This window comes from Pristiophorus japonicus, chromosome 1, assembly GCF_044704955.1.
Source record: "Pristiophorus japonicus isolate sPriJap1 chromosome 1, sPriJap1.hap1, whole genome shotgun sequence".
NCBI lineage: Eukaryota > Metazoa > Chordata > Chondrichthyes > Pristiophoridae > Pristiophorus > Pristiophorus japonicus.
The window spans coordinates 151959281-151978002 of NC_091977.1; the positions used below are offsets into that span (position 1 = coordinate 151959281).

At 43.7% G+C, this 18722-nt stretch overlaps 1 protein-coding gene across 3 annotated transcripts in view; it reads right to left on the reverse strand.

Annotated features, from left to right (window-relative positions):
* wdr36 (WD repeat domain 36) overlaps window positions 1–18722 on the reverse strand; it is a 176769-nt gene that overhangs the window by 37332 nt on the left and 120715 nt on the right. For all 3 annotated transcript variants that reach the window (XM_070883956.1, XM_070883949.1, XM_070883962.1), the window contains 4 exons: window positions 11649–11728; window positions 9306–9413; window positions 1491–1588; window positions 1101–1246 (listed from right to left, as the gene is read on the reverse strand). In XM_070883956.1, the coding sequence (XP_070740057.1) occupies window positions 1101–1246; window positions 1491–1588; window positions 9306–9413; window positions 11649–11728 (432 nt within the window). The remainder of the gene's footprint in view (window positions 1–1100; window positions 1247–1490; window positions 1589–9305; window positions 9414–11648; window positions 11729–18722) is intronic.

The following is an 18722-nucleotide window of genomic DNA, read 5'->3' on the forward strand; positions in this document are numbered from 1 at the left end:
TACAACAGAGCCAGCCATGGTGCCATGAACTTGGCTGCTGCTGCTCTCCCCTAATGAGTCAACTCCTTCAACAGCACTCAAAACAGTGTATCGGTTTTGCAGGGGGATGACCAGATGGGACCCCTGCACTACCTTCTTTGTACTACTCTTCCTGCTGGTCTTCCATTCCCTAGCTGGCTGTGGATCCTTCTCATGCGGTAAGACCAACTCACTCCACTTATGTCATTCTCAGCATCGTGGATGCTCCAGAGTGAATCCACCCTCAGCTCCAATTCCGCAACGCGGTCCATCAGGAGATGGAGGCGGATACACTTCTTACACATGTAGTCGTAAGGGACACCGGAAGGTGACTGAACAGTCCAATACGAGAACCACAGTCCCCGTCACAGGTGGGACAAACAGTCATTGAGGGAAAGGGTGGGTGGGACTCGTTTGCCGCACGCTCTTTCTGCTGCCTGCGCATGATTTCTGCATGCTCTTGGCGATGAGACTCGAGTTGCTCAGCACCCTCCTGGATGTACTTCCTCCCAGGTGTCGGTGGGGATGTTGCACTTTATTAGGGAGGCTTTGAGGGTGCCCTTGAAACGTTTCCTCTGTCCACCTTTGGCTGGTTTGCTACGAAGGAGTTCCAAATAGAGTGCTTGCTTTGGGAGTCTCGTGTCAGACATGCAAACAATGTGGCCTGCCCAGCGGAGCTGATCGAGTGTGGTCAGTGCTTCAATGCTGGGGATGTTAGCCTGGTCGAGGACGCCAACGTTGGTACGTCTGTCCTCCCAGGGGATTTGCAGGATCTTGTGGAGACATCATTGGTGGTATTTCTCCAGCGACTTGGAGGTGTCTACTGTACATGGTCCATGTCTCTGAGCCATACAGGAGGGCAGATATTACTACAGCCCTGTAGACCATGAGCTTGGTGGCAGATTTGAAGGCTGGATCTTCGAACACTCTTTTCCTCAGGCGGCCGAAGGCTGCATTGGAGGCGGTGTTGAATCTCGTCGTCAATGTCTGCCCTTGTTGATAAGAGGCTCCCGAAGCATGGGAAATGGTCCACGTTTCATTCAAGAACATTTAGATTAAAAAGTACATTAACAATTTGCTACCTTGATAACATCGAGGTTGAGAAGATTTTTCCAGCGTGATTCTGGAAGTAAAGAGAGTGTCACCAACTGCTCTCCCAGCTGTTCAGATGAATCATATTCTATCATCTGACCTTCTACTTCTTCTTCTTTGTCTGAAGTCTCCAGCTCTAAAACAAAAGTGGTTTCCACATTATTTAAAAATGTTAAAAGCCAACAAGTTGTAATAAACTTCCACATACATTACATATTCTGTTTAAAGAGAACCCAAGAAAGCCAAATAATCAACATTATAATTTTTTTATCATTTTTTAAAAAATCATTTGAGGTAGCAGCATATACACAATATTAAGCAGCCTGAAAACCTAAAATTTAAATGCAATTTCTGGAAGTTAAGTTCATTTAAAAAAAAACCTTGTTGTTGGCACATTCCAGGAAGCATTATAACAGAAGGTTGATAATCAGCAGGAAGCGGCCGAAGGGAAATAATATTATACAGCGTATTGTTGGACCTAAATAAAAAAAGAGGGAGAAAAGGACATTTTAGGATTTGCTGTTCATACAATTAACATAGTTTGATGGCTTGCATTTCATGGTCAACCCACCCAAACATTTATTTTTTGAAAGGAAATATACATTTTTCCAATTCAAATTCATTGACAGCTCATTGATGTATGACTCTTACAGTTTCTGCTCACTTATGGTTATGTGCAGTTGTGCTTTTATAAAAAGAAAGGAACCTGCATTTCCATACTGCCTTTCATATCCTCAGGACATCCCAAAGCGCTTCACAGCCAGTGTATTGCTTTTGAAGCGTAGGCACTTCTGTTTTGTAGCCAAACATGGAAGCCAATTTGCCCACAGCAAACTCTTACAGACAGCAACGAGATAAATAACCAGTTAACTAGTCTTTGGAGGTGTTGATTGAGGTACAAGTGCTGGCCAGGATAATGGCAGAATTTCCCCGCTTTACCTTGAATACTGCCATGGGATCTTTTACAGGCTTTGTTAAACATCTTATCTGAAAGATGCCATCTCTGATAATACATCACTCCCTCAGTGGAAAGTTTAAAAACAAAACTGTTACTTCATCATCTAAATATTTCAAAAGTAGATGAGAAATAATTGACAATTCTCCTATTGCACTTCATTACTGGCCTAGTCCACTAATAGCCTTGTTCAATTCCTATTGGTTTCAACCTCAGCAGAATGAAGAATGCAGAAGTAAAGAACAAACACTTGAGTATCACCCCCCTTGTGCTTGCATCAATGGTTTTTCCACAATGTGCCTAGATTTCCAATGCAATACATTAAATGGTATATAAAACTAACCAGCACTACGTATTTGAAATCTGCAATGCATGGACATTAATTGAACTTTACCAAACCATGCATAACATTTAAGAAGCACAAACATATTTTAAAGTTTGCAGATGAGAGAAAGCTTGGAAATGTAGTAAACAATGAGGAGGATAGTAACAGACTTTAGGAGGACATAGACAGACTGGTGAAATGGGCTGACACGTGAAAGATGACATTTAATGCCGAGAAGTGTGAAGTGCGGCAATTTAGAAGGAAAAATTAAAAGAGGCAATATAAATTAAAATGTACAATTTTAAAGTGGGTGCAGGAACAAAAAGACCTCAGGGTTCACATACATATATCTTTGAAGGTGGCAGGACAATTTGAGATGGCTGTTAAAAAACATATGGGGATCCTTGACTTTATAAATAGAGGCATAGAGCACAAAAGCAAAGTAGTTACGGTAAACCTTCTCACTGGTCAGGCCCCAGCTAGAATACTGACCCAGAATTTGCAGTCCTGATGGTGAACTGGCAGCATTAGCAGTCATTTCATCTTTGAAACTGACCTCAACTTCAAGATTTAAAAATCCTGACGTTGTGATCTGTCATTCACTGCTCCTCCACAGACTGTGATGTGCCCACCACCCTGAGACGGCAATCAGTGAAATCTTCCAAATCATAGAAACTAACGAAAATTTTGTCTCTTCCATGTTAAATTTCCCACTAAAAAGTTAGACCTAAAGAGATTAGGTGTAACTGGGGGGGTTTAAGAGCGCTAAATAAAGGTTATGGCCCTGAAAAACTAATTTTGAGGACCTGCTCCATTACCTCTGGAGTACCCCAAGGATCTATCCTTGGACCCTCTCCTATTTCTTATCTATATGCTGCCCCTCGGCGACATCATCCAAAAACACGTCGTCAGGTATCACATATACACTGAGGACACCCAGCTCTACCTCATCATCACCTCTCTCTCGACCCCTTCACTGCCTCGAATATGTCCCATTGCTTGTCTGACAGGATGCGCAGAAATTCCCTCCAACTAAATATTGGGAAGACTGAACCCATTGTCTTCAGTCCCTGCCATAAGCATTCAAAATTAAAATTAGTTTTTCAGGGTCATAATCTTTGTTTAGCAGTCAATATGCTCTTAAACCCCCAGTTACACCTAAATCTCTTTAGGTCTAACTTTTTAGTGGGGCATTTCAATTCATGGGGTATTGGCACCAGTACTGGAATAAGAGGGAGCTATTTCATCGAGACGGGCTTCACTTGAACCAGGCTGGGACCAGTGTCCTGGTGAATCGAATAAATAGGGCTGTAGATAGACTTTAAACTAAATAGTGGGAGGTAGGGATCCAGTGAGCGGAAATTTAAAAAGTCGAAGAGAAAGGAGAAGGCAAAAGTGCAGGGTAATGATAATCAGTGTGAGACAGGAAGGGACAGAGCATATACACATAATTCAATAATAAAAGCTCTATATCTGAACGCACGCAGCATTCGTAACAAGATAGATGCGTTGATGGCACAAATAGAAATAAATGGGTATGATCTGATTGCCATTACAGAGACGTGGTTGCAAAGTGACCAAGGCTGGGAACTGAATATTCAGGGGTATTTGCCATTCGTCAGGGTAGGCAAAAAGGAAAAGGAGGTGGGGTAACTCTGTTAATAAAGGATGAGATCATTGCAGTAGTGAGAAATGATACTGACTCAGAAGATCAAGATGTAGAACCAGCTTGGGTGGAGATAAGAAACAATAAGGGAAAGAAGTCACTGGTGGGAGTAGTCTATAGGCCCCCTAACAGTAGTCACATTGTAGGACAGAATATAAATCAAGATATAATGGAAGCTTGTAAGAAAGTAAGACAATAATCATGGGCGATTTTAATCTTCATATTGATTGGACAAATCAAATTGGCAAAGGTAGCCTTGAGGAAGAGTTCATAGAGTGTATTCGGGATGGTTTCTTGGAACAATACGTTGTGGAACCAACCAGCGAGCAGACTATTTTAGATCTGGTAATGTGCAACGAGTCTGGACTAATTAATGATCTCATACTGAAGGATGCTTTTGGGAAGAGTGACCATAGCATGGTAGAATTTCAAATTCGGTTTGAGGGTGAGAAAGCTAGGTCTCAAACTTGTGTCCTGAACTTAAATAAAGGTAATTACAAAGGTATGAAGGCAGAGTTGGTTAAAGTGGACTGGGAAAATATATTAAAAGGCAAGACTGCAGAAAAGCAGTGGCAAAGATTTGAAATATTTCATAACTCTCACCAAAGATATATTCCAGTGAGAAAGAAAGATTCTAAGAAGGATGAACCATCGCTGGCTAACTAAGGAAGTAAAGGATGGTATCAAATTGAAAACAAAGGCATACAATGTTGAAGACAGTGGAAGGCCAGAGGATTGGGAAATTTTTAGAAACCAGCAAAAGACGACTAAAAAAGTAAAGACAGAGAAGATAGCATGCGAGAGTAAACCAGCAAGAAATATAAAAACAGACAGACAGGTATATAAAAAAAGCAGCGAGTAGCTAAAGTAAACATTGGCCCCTTAGAGGATGAGACTGGGGCATTAATAATGGGGAAATACGGATATGACGGAGACTTTGAACAAATATTTTGTATCAGCCTTCACGGTAGAAGACACTAAAAGCATCCCAATAATAAGATAATAGGAAGGAAGGAACTTAAACAATCACCATCACTAGAGAAAAAGAGCGAGGCAAATTAATGGGACTAAAAGCGGACAAGTCCCCTGGACCTGATGGCCTGCATCTTAGGGTCTAAAAAGAAGTGGCTGCAGAGATAGTGGATGCATTGGTTATAATCTACTAAAATTCCCTGGATTCTGGAGAGGTCCCAGCGGACTGGAAAACCGCAAATGTAATGCCCCTATTTAAGAAAGGAGGGAGACAGAAAGTAGCCTAACATCAGTCATTGGGAAAAGGCTGGAAACATAGAAACATAGAAAATAGGTGCAGGAGTAGGCCATTCGGCCCTTCGAGCCTGCAACACCATTCGATATGATCATGGCTGATCATTCCCTCAGTACCCCTTTCCTGCTTTCTCTCCATACCCCTTGATCCCCTTAGCTGTACAGGCCATATCTAACTCCCTCTTGAATATATCTAATGAACTGGCAACAGCAACTCTCTGCGGCAGGGAATTCCACAGGTTAACAACTCTCTGAGTGAAGAAGTTTCTCCTCATCTCAGTCTTAAATGGCCTACCCCTTATCCTAAGACTGTGTCCCCTGGTTCTGGACTTCCCCAACATCGGGAACATTCTTCCCGCATCCAACCTGTCCCGTCTCATCAGAATCTTGTATGTTTCTATGGGATCCCCTCATCCTTCTAAACTCCAATGTATAAAGGCCCAGTTGATCCAGTCTCTCCTCATATGTCAGTCCAGCCATCCCCGGAATCAGTCTGGTGAACCTTCGCTGCACTCCCTCAATAGCAAGAACATCCTTCCTCAGATTAGGAGACCAAAATTGAACACAATATTTCAGGTGAGGCCTCACCAAGGTCCTGTACAACTGCAGTAAGACCTCCCTGCTCCTATACTCAAATCCCCTAGCTATGAAGGCCAACATACCATTTGCCTTCTTTACCGCCTGCTGTACCTGTATGCCAACTTTCAATGACTGATGTACCATGACATCCAGGTCTCGTTGCACCTCCCCTTTTTCTAATCTGCCACCATTCAGATAATATTCTGAATGGTGGCAGATTAGGAAAAGGGGAGGTGCAATGAGACCTGGGTGTCATGGTTCATCATGGAGTCCATCATTAAGGAAGTAGTAGCAGGACATTTAGAAATCATAATGCAATCAAGAAGAGTCAACATGGTTTTATGAAAGGGAAATCATGTTTGACAAATTTGCTGGAGTTCTTTGAGGATGTAACAAGCAGGGTGGATAAAGGGGAACCAGTAGATGTCGTGTATTTGGATTTCCAGAAAGCATTCGATAAGGTGCCACATAATAGGGGGTTACTGCACAAGATAAGAGCTCATGGGGTTGGGGGTAATATATTAGCGTGGAGAGAAGATTGGCTTACTAACAGCAAACAAAGTTGGGACAGATTGGTCATTTTCAGGTTGGCAAACTCTAGCTAGTGGAGTGCCACAGTGATCAGTACTGGGGCCTCAACTATTGACAATTTATATTAATGACTTGGATGAATGAACCGAGTGCAATGTAGCCAAATTTGCTGATGATACAAAGATAGGTGGGAAAGCAAGTTGTGAGGAGGATGCAAAGATTCTACAAAGGGATATAGATAGGCTAAGTTAGTGGGCAACAATTTGGCAAATGGAATATAATGTGAAATGTGAGGTTATCCACTTTGGTAGGAAAAATAAAAAAGCAAATTATTTAAATGGATAGAGATTACAAAATGCTGCAGTACAAAGGGATCTGGGGGTCCTTGTACATGAAACACAAAAAGTTAATATGCAGGTACAGCAAGTAATTAGGAATGCAAATAGAATGTTGGCCTTTATTGTAAGGGGGATGGAGTATAAAAGTATGGAAGTCCTGCTACAACGGTAAGACCACACTTGGAGTTGTGGTCTCCTTGTTTAAGGAAGGATATACTTGCATTGGAGGCAGTTCAGAGATGGTTCATGAGGTTGATTCCTGAGATGAAGGGGTTGTCATATGAAGAAAGGTTGAGCAGGTTGGAGTTTAGAATAAGAGGTGATCTTATTGAAACATATAAGATTCTAAGGGGGCTTGACAGGGTAGATGCAGAGAGGATGTTTCCCCTCGTGGGGGAATTTAGAACTAGGGGGCATCGTTTCAAAATAAGGGGTCGCACATTTAAAATGGAAATGGCAAGGAATTTCTTCCCTCAGAGGGTTGTGAATCTTTGGAATTCTCTACCCCTGTGGAGGTTGGGTCTTTGAATATATTTAAGGTGGGGATAGACAGATTTTTGAATGATAAGGGAGTCGAGGGTTATGGGGAGCAGGCGGAGAAGTAGAGTTGAGGCCAGGATCAGATTAGCCTCTTATTGAATGGCAGAGCAGGCTCTAGGGGTCAAATGGCTTACTCCTGCTCCTATTTCTTATGTTCCATAGCCACCTACTCCATCCTTCTCCCTGGCAATTGCCAGAGGCTGAACTACACTGTTTGCAACCTTAGTGTTGTATTTGACCCCGAGATGAGCTTCAGACCACACATCCGCTCAATCACCAAGACCTGCCTTCGTCTACCTTACTAACGTCCTCCAACTCTTCCACCCTCGCATCAGCAAGCCTTTGTTACCTCTACATTTGACTATTCCAACGCTCTCCTGGTCGATCAACTTGAGCTCATCCAGAACTCTGCTGCTTGTATCCTAACTCGCTGGAAGTCAACATTCACCCATCACCCACCCCTGTGCTCGCTGACCTACATTGGCTCCCAGTCTGGCAACGCCCCAGTTTTAAAATTCTCATCCTTGTTTTCAAATCCCACCATGGTCGCGTCCCTCCCCATCTTTGTAACCTCCTCCAGCCATACAACCCTCTGAAATCTCTGTGCTTCTCCAATTCTGGCCTCTTGTGCATTCCCGATTTTAATAGTTCCACCATTGGTAGCCGTGCCTTCAGCTGCCTAAACCCTATGCTCCGAAATTCCTTCCCTAAACTTCCCCGCATCTCTATCTCTCTCCCTTCCTTAAAATCTATCTTTTCAACCAAGCTTTTGGTCACCTCATATCTTAAGTGGCTCGATGTCAGATTTTGTTTAGCTCTCCTGTGAAGAACTATAGGTAATTTTACTATGTTAAAGGCACTCTACAAATGGAAGTTTCTGTTGTAAAGTTTGTACAATTCATTTGGTTTCTGATATCTCTTGTAGGATTTGGGAACATTATTTTATTTGCCATTACCTCAGTTGGTAGCACACTCACCTCTGAGTCAGAAGGTTGTGGGTTCAGGTCCCACTCCAGTTACTAAAGCAAAAAAATATTGGCCGACACTCCAGTGCAGTACTGAGGGAGTGCTGGTCTGTCAAAGATGCGGTCTTTGGGATGAGTTGTTAAACCAAGGTCCCATCTGCTATTTCAGGTGGACGTAAAAGGTCCCATGGCACTATTTTGAAGAGCAGGGAAGTTATCTCTGGTGTCATGAGAACATAATAGGAGCAGGAGTAGGCCATTTGGCCCCTTGAGCCTGCTCCACCATTCAATATCATGGCCGATCTGATCTTTGCCTCAACTCCACTTCCCTGCCCGCTCCCCATAACCCTCGACTCTCATACCATTCAAAAATCTGTATCTCCACCTTAAATATATTCAATAACCCATCTGCCACAGCTCTCAGGGGTAGAGAATTACAAAGATTCACAACCCTCAGAGAAGAAATTCCTCTTCATTTCCGTTTTAAATGGACGACCACTTATTCGGAAACTATGTCCCCTAGTTCTAGATTCCCCCACGTCCTGGCCAATATTTATCCCTCAATCAACATCACTTAAAAAAAAAATTATTTGGTCATCATCACATTGCTGTTTGTGGGAGCTTGCTGTGCACAAATTGGCTGCTGCATTTCCTACGTGACAACAGTGACTACAATTCAAAAAGTACTTAACTGGCTTTAAAGCTCTTTGAGATGCCCAGTGGTTGTGAAAGGCGCTTTATCTTTTTATACTGGTAGCAGTCATTACACTTAGTAATTACACCTATACCTTTGTACAATGGCACAATGCAGGAAGCTAATTGGGTCTTTGAATTCACAAAGTACTTGACAACATTAAAAATACAAGTAGTCTCTCATGTAACCGCTGAACAAATGCTTAACTAAAACATTGCCAATAATCACTGAAGAAAGAAAGTGAAACATTTCACTTTTGTGTCTGAAAATAGATTTGGAGAAACACATTAACAAATGATGAATATAATATTTTTGTTCTGTAAAAGTTGCACATACCAGAGGTAAATTCCCAAGTCATCTACATGAGCAGAAGCCAGAAAGTCTCCAGTAGAGGACATGGTAATACTGACAGCTGCCGAATCAAGCAAAAAGCAGTCGATTAAGCTGTGGAGAGAGAAAGTGAAAAAAAAAACAGGATTTCAAATTAAAAACTTTGAAAATATAATTTAATTTAATTCTAAATGTTTACAGTTCTTTTCACAAGTGTCCCGAGGTGCTTTACAGAAGAGGATACAGAGCAGGAATTGGGAGAGATTATTGAAGGCACTGTCAAAGATGCAGCTTTTGAGGTTTTGAAGAGGGGAGAAAAGTGGCAAGGTGGGTGAAGAGAACTCTATGGTGCACAGGCATGTACCAAGGGCTCTGCCACCAATGATGGAGGAGGGAGTGGAGGGGCAGGTGAGAAGACAGTAGAACACCAGAGGGTTGAAGAGGGAAGCTGGAGCAAGGTCATGGAGAGATTTGAAAATTAAGAGGCTAATAAAGTAGACTACTGGGGTATGGATCATCAATGGTGCCCATTAAGAACAGGAGTGGCAACTTAGGGCACAAGTTTCCGCCCTCTGGAAAAACGGCGCATCTCGATAAGGTGCGCCGACTTTCTGGAAGTAAAAGGGCGCGAAAAGCTTACCTTGCGATTCTCTGGTCTCCTCAGGACGACTTTGTGCTTGACATGGTGCAGCACAAGGGGTCGGGGGTGGAGCCAGGTCCCAGCGCTGAAAACAGTGCCGGGACCTTTGCACATGCGTGCTAGAGCGTGCGCGCATGTGCAGTAGCTCCAGGCCCCCGAGGCTGTGTGGGAGGGGCCCGACCCTAGCCCTGGCCGAATGGGCTCACCAGGCGAAGATCGGACTGGACCTCCCTCCCGTTCAGCTCCCTCCCCATCAGACCTTCCGCCCCTCCCTCCCCCCCTCTTCTCCATCGTCGGTGGGGCCTTCCGAAGTGTCGGCGGCTGCAGCAGCGGCCCGGCCCGTTCAGCCTCCCCGCCAAAAAATAGGAGCAACTCAGGCCGAAACTTGAGCCCATTGTATGGGGCATGAAGCAAGCAGCAAAGTTCTGCATTATTTGGAGTTTATGCAGGCTGATGGCTAGGTAGCAGAGAATCATGAGCTCAGGAAGGTGCGGACAATGGTTTCAATGACGGCAGACGTGAGACTGCTACTGTTGCAGAGAGATGGGAGTAGACTATCTTTACAATGAAACAGATGTGGGGTATTAACTTAACTTGGAGCTAAATAATGTACACAATTGCACACCATCGGGTGCAACACGGACACGCAGCCAGGAATGGAATCAGTACCTGATGCCCAAAAGTTTCTGGGGAAACTGAACAGAATGGCTTTGCCTTGCCATAGAAAGTTCTGACTCGTGCAGAAATGAATGTCCGATACACAGACAACACAGCAGCATCCTTTACCAGTTAAACTGAGAATACAGAGTAGGATGAAATACAAAATACTATTAGATGGTGATAGATATCCGGTATTCCGCGGTAGTGAGTTCGTGAAACAGAGTTTCGCTTCACAGGGGCTTGGTCTGTCTGTGCAGCTCTGTCTCACCATTTTGTCGCTATCTTTTGCTATCTGTGTGTCTCAGTAATAAAAATGCTTATATTATCTAACAATCGCCAAAACATAGGTAATATAACTGGAAGCTTTGCTCATTGTAAAAATATAATTCTGGTTTACTATTGGTTTACAGATTATAAAATGTTGATATGTTTACATAGGTTTCTCCCCATTATAAATGTTCACAAGGTTAGAAAGGGTTTATCTGTTATAAATGCTTGCATGAGTAGTTTCTATTGTAAATTTTGACAAACATTAACATAAAAAGTGTTGCAGCAAGTAACTATATATTACAAAAAAATCTTGTGGATGCACAAATACTTACTGACCACAAACCTTACCTTCTGTTGCCACAATTTATGGTCACACCTTTGTGTCAATATTTAACACTGAAACTACCAATACAAATATTTATAATAGGAATTTCCAATGGTTTTTGTTGTTTGTTTGTCATGGTTTAATGAATTGTTCAAATGACTCAAAATTCTTTAAAAAAATCTGCTATTCTTCCTCAGTAATTGAACTTTGATGTGCAAAATAAGGTTTTAAATATTTACATATTTCACAATAATATGGTTAAATTTAATCAATAAATTGTCTTTTCTGCCTTTAATGCCTTCCTTACATTTAAAGTCTTTAATTCAAGGCCTCATCCGTGATCATCTCCACAAGAGATCTGCTAGTTTACTAAAATAACTAAGTACAACAGCATAAAGTAGCAACAGAACTTTCTTCCAATATTATTAATGTGTGACCTTTTATTTCAACTTACCACCCTGATGGGAGATCCCAGGTCCTAATGGTACAGTCCATTGAAGCAGTAATTAACCAACGACCATCTGGACTAAAGGCCTGCAAAAAAATGTTTAAAAATTGTATGGTCATAGTAATAGGATATAGAGTTGTATTCAACAGTTAGTGTTATATTGTCTTTAGTCTAATTTTGTTAAATAATTATTCATTTCAAATAGAGCCATAATTTGTGAAATAAACGAGAAAATGCTGGAACACACTTAGCAGATCAGGCAGCGTCTGTGGAGAGAGAAACGGGATTAAACATTTTAGGGCAATGACCGGTCACCGAACTAGAACAAGTTAGAGATTTAGGTTTTTAAACAGGTAGTCAGGGATAAAGTAGGCAGGGGGTTAAGGAAAGAACAAAGAGTCTGTAATAGGGTGGGAGACAGAAGTGATTCAAATGACAAAAGGGATGATGGCGCAAGGCAAAACAGGGTAGTAATGAGACAAGTAAAGAAAAAAAAAGATAAGCCCCAGAGGTGTAATACAACAGAACAGCAGATGGGGAGGCGGGAGTCCGGGGTCGGAGGCCTATAAAAAGGCCGCGAGTTCAAGGTCGAAGAGGCCAGTCGGTGCAGCTGCAGAAAGAAGGCAAAAAAGTAGAAAGAAAGCGAAAGGTGACATCACAGCCAAGGGGGCAAGTGATTGGTAAGTAGTTTTTCGTTTTCTTTTCTTTATCAGCAAGTAACCTTTAGCATTGTTGTTGCCAAATTAAGTTAATCTAAGGGTTAAGTCATGGCAGGAGAGCTCGGACACGTGTTATGCTCCTCCTGTACTATGTGGAAAGTCAGGGACGCTTCGTGTCCCCGACGACTACGTGTGCGGGAAGTGCATCCGCCTCCAGCTTCTGATGGACCGCATTGCGGCACTGGAGCTGCGAGTGGATTCACTCTGGAGCATCCATGATGCTGAGAATGACGTGAATAGCACGTTTAGCTAGTTGGTCTCACCGCAGGTAAAGGGTACACAGCCAGATAGGGGATGGGTGACCAACAGGAAGAGCAGTGCAAGGACGGGAGTGCAGGGGTTCCCTGAGGTCAGCCCCCTGCAAAACAGATACACTGCTTTGGGTACTGTTGAGGGGGATGACTCATCAGGGGAGGGCAGCAGCAGCAGCCAAATTCATGGCACCGTGGGTGGCTCTGCTGCACAGGAGGACAGGAAAAAGAGAGTGGGAGAGCTATAGTGATAGGGGATTCGATTGTAAGGGGAATAGATAGGCGTTTCTGCGGCCGCAACCGAGACTCCAGGGTGGTATGTTGCCTCCCTGGTGCAAGGGTCAAGGATGTCTCGGAGCGGGTGCAGGACATTCTGAAAAGGGAGGGTGAACAGCCAGTTGAAGTGGTGCACATAGGCACCAACGATATTGGTAAAAAAATGGGAGGAGGTCCTACGAGACGAATTTAGGGAGCTAGGAGCTAAATTAAAAAGTAGGACCTCAAAAGTAGTAACATAGAAAATAGGTGCAGGAGTAGGCCATTCGGCCCTTCGAGCCTGCACCGCCATTCCCTGAGTTCATGGCTGAACATGCAACTTCAGTACCCCATTCCTGCTTTCTCGCCATACCCCTTGATCCCCCTAGTAGTAAGGACTACATCTAACTCCTTTTTGAATATATTTTGTAAATTGGCCTCAACAATTTCCTGTGGTAGAGAATTCCACAGGTTCACCACTCTCTGGGTGAAGAAGTTTCTCCTCATCTCGGTCCTAAATGGCTTACCCCTTATCCTTAGATTGTGACCCCTGGTTCTGGACTTCCCCAACATTGGGAACATTCTTCCTGCATCTAACCTGTCTAAACCAGTCAGAATTTTAAACGTTTCTATGAGATCCCCTCTCATTCTTCTGAACTCCAGTGAATACAAGCCCAGTTGATCCAGTCTTGCTTGATATGTCAGTCCCGCCATCCCGGTAATCAGTCTGATGAATCTTCGCTGCACTCCCTCAATAGCAAGAATGTCCTTCCTCAAGTTAGGAGACCAAAACTTTACACAATAATCCAGGTGTGGCCTCACCAAGGCCCTGTACAACTGTAGTAACACCTCCCTGCCCCTGTACTCAAATCCCCTCGCTATGAAGGCCAACATGCCATTTGCTTTCTTAACCGCCTGCTGTACCTGCATGCCAACCTTCAAAGATTGATGTACCATGACACCCAGGTCTTGTTGCACCTCCCCTTTACCTAATCTGTTACCATTCAGATAATAGTCTGTCTCTCTGTTTTTACCACCAAAGTGGATAACCTCACATTTATCCACATTATACTTCATCTGCCATGCATTTACCCACTCACCTAACCTATCCAAGTCACTCTGCAGCCACATAACATCCTCCTCGCAGCTCACACTGCCACCCAACTTAGTGTCATCCGCAAATTTGGAGATACTACGTTTAATCCCCTCGTCCAAATCATTAATGTATAATGTAAACAGCTGAGGCCCCAGCACAGAACCTTGCGGTACCCCACTAGTCACTGCCTGCCATTCTGAAAAGTACCCATTTACTCCTACTCTTTGCTTCCTGTCTGTCAACCAGCTCTCAATCCATGTCAGCACACTACCCCCACTCCCATGTGCTTTAACTTTGCACATTAATCTCTTGTGTGAGACCTTGTCGAAAGCCTTCTGACAGTCCAAATACACCACATTAACTGGTTCCCCCTTGTCCACTCTACTGGAAACAGCCTCAAAAAATTCCAGAAGATTTGTCAAGCATGCTTTCCCTTTCACAAATCCATGCTGACTTGCACCTATCATGTCACCTCTTTCCAAATGCGCTGCTATAGCATCCTTAATAATTGATTGCAACATTTTACCCACTACCGATGTCAGGCTGACCGGTCTATAATTCCCTGTTTTCTCTCGCCCTCCTTTTTTTTTATAAAAAGTGGGGTTACATTGTCTACCCTCCACTCCATAGGAACTGATCCAGAGTCTATGGAATGTTGTAAAATGACTGTCAATGCATCCGCTATTTCTAAGGCCACCTCCTTAAGTACTCTGGGATGTCGTCCATCAGGCCCTGGGGATTTATCGGCCTTCAATCCCATCAATTTCCCCAACACAATTTCCTGACTAATAAGGATTTCCCTCAGTTCCTCCTTCTTACTAGACCCTCTGACCCCTTTTATATCCGGAAGATTGTTTATGTCCACCTTCGTGAATACTGAACCAAAGTACTTGTTCAATCGGTAATCTCGGGATTGCTACCAGTGCAACGTGCTAGTCAGAGTAGGAGCCGCAGGATAGCTCAGATGAATACATGGCTTGAGGAGTGGTGCAAAAGGGAGGGATTCAAATTCCTGGGACATTGGAACTGGCTCTGGGGGAGATGGGACCAGTACAAACCGGATGGTCTGCACCTGAGCAGGACCAGAACCAATGTTCCAGGGGGAGTGTTTGCTTGTGCTGTTGGGAAGGAGTTAAACTAACATGGCAGGGGGATGGGAACCTATGCAGGGAGACAGAGGGAAATAAAATGGTGGCAGAAGCAAAAGATATAAAGGAGAATAGTAAAAGTGGCGGGCAGAGAAACCCAAGGCAAAAAACAAAAAGGGCCACATTACAGCAAAATTCTAAAGGGGCAAAGTGTGTTAAAAAGACAAGCCTGAAGGCTCTGTGCCTCAATGCGAGGAGTATTCGGAATAAGATGGACGAATTAACTGTGCAGACAGCAGTTAACGGATAGGATGTAATTGGCATCACGGAGACATGGCTCCAGGGTGACCAAGGCTGGGAACTCAACATCCAGGGGGTATTCAACATTTAGGAAGGATAGGCAGAGAGGAAAAGGAGGCGGGGTGGCGTTGCTGGTTAAAGAGGAAATTAATGCAATAGTAAGGAGGGACATTAGCCTGGATGATGTGGAATCGGTATGGGTGGAGCTGCGGAATACCAAAGGGCAAAAAACGGTAGTGGGAGTTGTGTACAGACCACCAAACAGTAGTAGTGGGGTTGGGGACAGCATCAAACAAGAAATAAGGGATGTGTGCAATAAAGGTACAGCAGTTATCATGGGCGACTTTAATCTGCATATTGATTGGGCTAACCAAACTGGTAGCAATGCGGTGGAGGAGGATTTCCTGGAGTGTGTGAGGGATGATTTTCTAGTCCAATATGTCGAGGAACCAACGAGAGAGCTGGCCATCCTAAACTGGATGATGTGTAATGAGAAGGGACTAATTAGCAATCTTGTTGTGCGAGGCCCCTTGGGGAAAGAGTACCATAATATGGTAGAATTCTTTATTAAGATGGAGAGTGACACAGTTAATTCGGAAACTAGGGCCCTGAACTTAAGGAAAGGTAACTTCGACGGTATGAGGTGTGAATTGGCTAGAATAGACTGGCAAAGGATACCTAAAGGATAAGCAATGGCAAACATTTAAAGATCACATGGATGAACTTCAGCAATTGCACATCCCTGTCTGGAGTAAAAATAAAACGGGGAAGGTGGCTCAATCGTGGCAAACAAGGGAAATTAAGGATAGTGTTAAAACCAAGGAAGAGGCATATAAATTGGCAAGAAAAAGTAACAAACCTGAGGATTGAGAGAAATTTAGAATTCAACAAAGGAGGACTAACGGTTTAATTAAGAGGGGGAAAATAGAGTATGAGAGGAAGCTTGCAGGGAACATAAAAACTGACTGCAAAAGCTTCTATAAATATGTGAAGAGAAACATTTTAGTGAAGACAAATGTAGGTCCCTTGCAGTCAGATTCAGGTGAATTTATAATGGGGAACAAAGAAATGGCAGACCAATTGAACAAATACTTCGGTTCTGTCTTCACGAAGGAAAACACAAATAACCTTCCGAATGTACTAGGGGACAGTGGGTCTAGTGAGAAGGAGGAACTGAAGAATATTCTGATTCGACGGGAAATTGATGGGATTGAAGGCTGATAAATCCCTGGGGCCTGATCGTCTGCATCCCAGAGTACTTAAGGAAGTGGCCCTAGAAATAGTGGATGCATTGGTGATCATTTTCCAACAGTCGATCTGGATCAGTTCCTATGGACTGGAGGGTAGCTAATGTAACACCACTTTTTTTAAAAAGGAGAGAGAAAACCTGTAATTATAGACCGGTTAGCCTGACATCAGTAGTGGGGAAAATGTTGGAATCAATCATTAAGGATGAAATAGCAGCGCATTTGGAAAGCAGTGACAGGATCGGTCCAAGTCAGCATGGATTTATGAAAGGGAAATCATGCTTGACGAATCTTCTAGAATTTTTTGAGGATGTAACTAGCAGAGTGGACAAAGGAGAACCAGTGGATGTGGTGTATTTGGACTTTCAAAAGGCTTTTGACAAGGTCCTGCACAAGAGATTGGTGTGCAAAATCAATACACATGGTATTGGGCGTAATGTACTGACGTGGATAGAGAACTGGTTGGCAGACAGGAAGCAGAGAGTTGGGATAAATGGTCCCTTTCAGAATGGCAGGCAGTGACTAGTGGAGTGCCGCAGGGCTCAGTGCTGAGACCCCAGCTATTTACAATATACATTAATGATTTAGATGAAGGAATTGAGTGTAATACCTCCAAGTTTGCAGATGTCACTAAACTGGGTGACGGTGTGAGCTGTGAGGAGGATGCTAAGAGGCTGCAGGGTGACTTGGACAGGTTAGGTGAGTGGGCAAATGCATGACAGATGCAGTATAATGTGGATAAATGAGAGGTTATCCATTTTGGAGACAAAAACACAAAGATAGATTATCTGAATGGCAGATTAGGAAAAGGGGAGGTGCAGCGAGACCTGGGTGTCATGATTCATCAGTCATTGAAGGTTGGCATGCAGGTACAGCAGGCGGTGAAGAACGCAAATGGTATGTTGGCCTTCATAGCTAGGGGATTTGAGTATAGGAGCAGGGAGGTCTTACTGCAATTGTACAGGGCCTTAGTGAGGCCTCACCTGGAACATTGTGTTCAGTTTTGGTCTCCTAATCTGAGGAAGGACGTTCTTGCTATTGAGAGTGCAGCGAAGGTTCACTAGACTAGTTCCAGGGATGGCTGGACTGTCATATGAGGAGAGACTGGATCAACTGGGCCTTTATTCACTGGAGTTTAGAAGGATGAGAGGGGATCTCATAGAAACGTATAAGATTCTGACGGGACTGGACAGGTTAGATGCGGGAAGAATGTTCCCGATGTTGGGGAAGTCCAGAACCAGGGGACATCGTCTTAGGATAAGGAGTAGGCCATTTAGGACTGAGATGAGGAGAAACTTCTTCACTCAGAGAGTCGTTAACCTGTGGAATTCCCTGCTGCAGAGAGTTGTTGATGCTAGTTCATTGGATATATTCAAAAAGGAGTTAGATGTAGTCCTTATTACTAGGGGGATCAAGGGGTATGGCGAGAAAGCAGGAATGGGGTACTGAAGTTGTGTGTTCAGCTATGAACTCAATGAATGGCGGTGTCGGCTCGAAGGGCCTACTCCTGCACCTATTTTCTATGTTTCTATGTTCAGCAAAGTGATTACCCAATCTACAATTCATCTCCCAATGTAGAGAAGACCATATCACCAGCTGCAAATATAGTATACTAAGCTGGGACAAGTACAAGTAAATTGCTGTTTCATCTGGAAGGTGTGAAAAGGAGGTGGTGAAAGGTCAGGCATTCTCTCTTGCGCTTGTAACAGAAGGCGCCTGAAGAGTGGACCAGGGTGTCACGGAGGGAACAATTTCCTCTGAATGCTAAAAGGGGAGGGAGAACCGTTGAATGTGGAGGCTGGTGGGGTGCAAGATGAGGTCAAAGGGAAATCTGTCATGGGATATGGGAAAGGGTGATTTAAAAAAAAATCGTTCCGGGACATGGGCATTGCTGGCAAGGCCAATATTTATTGCCCATCCCTAATTGCCCTCGAGAAGGTAGTGGTGAGCAGCCTTTTTGAACCGCTGCAGCCCGTGTGGTGAAGGTACTCCCTCAGTGCTGTTAGGGAGGATGTTCCAGGATTTTGACCCAGCGATGAAGGAACGGCGATGTATTTACAAGTCAGGATGGAGTGTAACTTGGATGGGGAACTTGCAGGTAATGGTGCTCCCTTGTGCCTGCGG